The 2,500-nt window shown below is 46.5% G+C and overlaps 1 protein-coding gene across 1 annotated transcript in view; it reads left to right on the top strand.

The window, feature by feature from the left end:
• Window positions 1-2,500, top strand: part of LOC143294391 (sodium/potassium/calcium exchanger 5-like) — a 132,507-nt gene that overhangs the window by 110,701 nt on the left and 19,306 nt on the right. Inside the window, exon 4 of the mRNA XM_076605867.1 lies at window positions 2,343-2,433. Coding sequence (XP_076461982.1) covers window positions 2,343-2,433 — 91 coding nt within the window. The remainder of the gene's footprint in view (window positions 1-2,342; window positions 2,434-2,500) is intronic.

Genomic DNA, 2,500 nt, shown 5'->3' with positions numbered 1-2,500 from the left:
TACTGCACTGTACTATACTGTACTGCACTGTACTATACTATACTGTACTGCACTGTACTGTACTGCACTGTACTATACTGTACTGTACTGCACTGTACTGCACTGTACTGTACTGCACTATACTGTACTGCACTGTACTATACTGTACTGCACTGTACTGTACTGCACTATACTGTACTGCACTGTACTGTACTGTACTGCACTGTACTGTACTGCACTATACTGTACTGCACTGTACTGTACTGTACTGTACTGTACTGTACTGTACTGCACTGTACTGTACTGCACTATACTGTACTGTACTGCACTATACTGTACTGTACTGCACTGTACTGTACTGCACTATACTGTACTGCACTGTACTATACTGTACTGCACTGTACTGTACTGTACTGCACTGTACTGTACTGCACTATACTGTACTGTACTGCACTATACTGTACTGTACTGCACTGTAGTGTACTGCACTATACTGTACTGTACTGCACTGTACTGTACTGTACTGCACTGTACTGTACTGTACTGCACTGTACTGTACTGCACTGTACTGTACTGTACTGCACTGTACTGTACTGCACTATACTGTACTGCACTGTACTATACTGTACTGTACTGCACTGCACTGTACTGTACTGTACTGCACTGTACTGCACTGTACTATACTATACTGTACTATACTGTACTGCACTGTACTATACTGTACTGTACTGCACTGCACTGTACTGTACTGTACTGTACTGCACTGTACTATACTGTACTGTACTGTACTGCACTGTACTGTACTGTACTATACTGTACTGTACTGCACTATACTGTACTGTACTGTATTGTACAATAATATACTGCATTACACTGTAATGTGCTGAGCTGTACTGACTCTACTGTGCTGTGCTGTGCTGTGCTGTGCTGTTGTACTGTACTGTGCTGTGCTGTGCTGTGCTGCGCTGTTGTACTGTACTGTGCTGTGCTGTGCTGTGCTGTGCTGCAGTGTCGTGTATTTTAATGTGTGTGGATGTATGCTGTGCTGTGCTGTGCTGTGCTGTGCTGTGCTGTGCTGCAGTGTCGTGTATTTTAATGTGTGTGGATGTATGCTGTGCTGTGCTATGTTGTACTGTGCTGTACTGTGCTGCAGTGTGGTGTATTTAATGTGTGTGGATGTTTATGCTGTGCTGTGCTGTGCTGTGCTGTGCTGTGCTGCAGTGTCGTGTATTTTAATGTGTGTGGATGTATGCTGTGCTGTGCTATGTTGTACTGTGCTGTACTGTGCTGCAGTGTGGTGTATTTAATGTGTGTGGATGTTTATGCTGTGCTGTGCTGTACTGTGCTGTGCTGTGCTGCAGTGTCGTGTATTTTAATGTGTGTGGATGTATGCTGTGCTGTGCTATGTTGTACTGTGCTGTACTGTGCTGCAGTGTGGTGTATTTAATGTGTGTGGATGTTTATGCTGTGCTGTGCTGTGCTGTGCTGTGCTGTGCTGCAGTGTCGTGTATTTTAATGTGTGTGGATGTATGCTGTGCTGTGCTATGTTGTACTGTGCTGTACTGTGCTGCAGTGTGGTGTATTTAATGTGTGTGGATGTTTATGCTGTGCTGTGCTGTACTGTGCTGTGCTGTGCTGCAGTGTCGTGTATTTTAATGTGTGTGGATGTATGCTGTGCTGTGCTATGTTGTACTGTGCTGTACTGTGCTGCAGTGTGGTGTATTTAATGTGTGTGGATGTTTATGCTGTGCTGTGCTGTACTGTGCTGTGCTGTGCTGCAGTGTCGTGTATTTAATGTGTGTGGATGTTTATGCTGTGCTGTGCTGTACTGTGCTGTGCTGTGCTGCAGTGTCGTGTATTTAATGTGTGTGGATGTTTATGCTGTGCTGTGCTGTACTGTGCTGTGCTGTGCTGCAGTGTCGTGTATTTAATGTGTGTGGATGTTTATGCTGTGCTGTGTTGTACTGTGCTGTGCTGTGCTGCAGTGTGGTGTTTTTAATGTGTGTGGATGTTTATGCTGTGCTGTGCTGTACTGTGCTGTGCTGTGCTGCAGTGTCGTGTATTTAATGTGTGTGGATGTTTTTGCTGTGCTGTGCTGCGCTGCGCTGTGCTATACTGTACTGTGCTGTGCTGTGCTGCGCTGTGTTGTGCTGCGCTGCGCTGTGCTGTGCTGTGCTGTGCTGTGCTGTGCTATACTGTACTGTGCTGTGCTGTGCTGCAGTGTGGTGTATTTAATGTGTGTGGATGTTTATGCTGTGCTGTGCTGTGCTGTGCTGTGCTGCGCTGTGCTGTGCTGTGCTGTGCTGCAGTGTAGTGTAGTGTAGTATAGTGTAGTGTATCTGAATGTGTGTGGGTGTCTTCAGGATGACGTGGGTCTGGGCACGGTGGTGGGCTCCGCCATCTACAACGTCATGTTCGTCATCAGCATGTGCGCCCTCTTCGCCACTTCCGTGAGTCCCTACTGTTTTGTCTGTCTCTGTCTCTGTCTGCCTGTCCCTCTGTCTGTCTGTCTGTCTGTCCC

Source organism: Babylonia areolata, chromosome 19, assembly GCF_041734735.1.
Source record: "Babylonia areolata isolate BAREFJ2019XMU chromosome 19, ASM4173473v1, whole genome shotgun sequence".
NCBI classification, from domain to species: domain Eukaryota; kingdom Metazoa; phylum Mollusca; class Gastropoda; order Neogastropoda; family Buccinidae; genus Babylonia; species Babylonia areolata.
This window is presented reverse-complemented; position numbering and strand designations above follow the sequence as displayed.